Genomic DNA, 1,794 nt, shown 5'->3' with positions numbered 1-1,794 from the left:
TGATCAGAAAGTGTCTTCCAACAGGAGGACTCGATCCCCCACACATCTCTCTGTGTAGAATCTTCTCTGACTTCTTGGAACACAGAAGAACCACAATCCAGCTGTGAACACACTGCAGTTGATGATTCATGATTCCAGTTTTTCTCTGATTCATCTACATAAACTGGNTCAGTTTACCTGAACATGAAACCTCCAGTCTGTCCTCACTATAATGATCATACTCATAACGAATAACACATTGATCAGAAAGTGACTTCCAACAGGAGGACTCGATCTCCCACACATATCTCCATGTAGAATCTTCTGTGACTTCTTGGAACACAGAAGAACCACAATCCAGCTGTGAACACACTGCAGTTGCTGATTCATGATTCCAGTTTTCCTCTGAATTATAGACATTCACTGGTCTCCACTCTTCGCTGTAGAACATTGCCAGAACTCCAGCACAGCGGCTGGTTGTTCCCACCAACCTTAAAGAGACTGGAGGAAAACAGAAAGTGAGGTAAAAATAAAGAAGTCATTCTGTTAACAGCACTAAAACTAAAGCTTCTCCTCTACCTGAACAGGTGAGCTCAACAGCTTTACCAGAAGAACAGAACTTCTGAGATGAACTGCTACTTTTACAGTGGAGTAAAGCAGACTCATGACCTTCACAGAGGAACTCTCTGCTCCACTCTGGAGCCTCTGTTTCTCCATAGAGCGCCCCCTGGAGGAATGAAGGAGCCCCACATCCCAGCTCCCTACAGACCACCTCTGCATCCTGCTGGTCAAAGTCATCTTCACACACTATGGACCAGGAGTTGTTAGACTTCACCTCCAGCCTGCCTGAACACCGATTGTCTCCATTCACCAGCCTGATGGATTCTGTGGATCCATAGAAGATCAAGATCAAAGTTTTAAAAATGTCTTCTGAAGTCTTTTGCTAACACCTCATGGTGTTTCTGTGTGGAGATGTTGTTCTTCTAAACAGTTAAACACTGAAGAGAAAACAGTTGTTACCTGAGCAGGTGATGTTCATCCTGTAAGAGCTTAAAGAATCGTCCACGTCCACACATTCCCTCCACAAAGACAAACTCTTCAGGCAGTCTGGTTTGATCCACCACACAGGTTTTTCTCCTACATCTGTTTTGAATTCTTCAGAAACAAATGAACCACAGTTCAGCCGATGACAAACAACCTGAAATGACTCTAGGGACCATCCATTAAGTAACTGAAGCGGTCTCCATTCTTGGTGGTGNCACATTCCCTCCACAAAGACATATTCTTCATGCAGTCTGGTTTGATCCACCACACAGGTTTTTCTCCTCTATCTCTTTTGAATTCTTCAGAAACTAATGAACCACAGTTCAGCCGATGACAAACAACCTGAAATAACTGTGGGGTCCATCCATAAAGTAACTGAAGCGGTCTCCATTCTTGGTGGTGTTTCAAATGAAGTTCACCAGAGCAACGACTGGCTCCTCCTACCAACATCACCTGATCAGGATCTGAACAAACAAGAGTAAAATAAGAGGAGAGACCTAAAAAAAAAAACACTGAACAAAAAAATGTAATAAAATAAAAATACAGAAACTAAACCTGCAGATCTACCTGAACAGGTGATCTCCACAGCTTTACCAGGAGGACAGGTCCATCTTGTGACCTGTGAACTTCTACATTTCAGGAGAGCAGGTTCATGACCTTCACAGAGGAACTCTCTGCTCCACTCTGGAACCTCTGTTTCTCCATAGAGGGCCCCCTGGAGGTATAAAGGAGCCCCACATCCCAGCTCCCTACAGACCACCTCTGCATCCT

General features: G+C 44.1%; 1 protein-coding gene across 1 annotated transcript; it reads right to left on the bottom strand.

Moving 5' to 3' along the window:
- Positions 1-254: 254 nt before the first annotated feature.
- LOC118598398 (scavenger receptor cysteine-rich type 1 protein M130-like) lies at positions 255-1,018 on the bottom strand (the record flags this gene model as incomplete). The annotated part of the gene is made up of 3 exons (XM_036211069.1): positions 1,000-1,018; positions 559-864; positions 255-480 (listed from the first exon to the last, which is right to left on the bottom strand). Coding segments are annotated over exons 1-3 (551 nt in total), but the record flags the coding sequence as incomplete, so codon positions are not given.
- Positions 1,019-1,794: the final 776 nt, after the last annotated feature.

Source organism: Oryzias melastigma, unplaced genomic scaffold, assembly GCF_002922805.2.
Source record: "Oryzias melastigma strain HK-1 unplaced genomic scaffold, ASM292280v2 sc00439, whole genome shotgun sequence".
NCBI lineage: Eukaryota > Metazoa > Chordata > Actinopteri > Beloniformes > Adrianichthyidae > Oryzias > Oryzias melastigma.
This window is presented reverse-complemented; position numbering and strand designations above follow the sequence as displayed.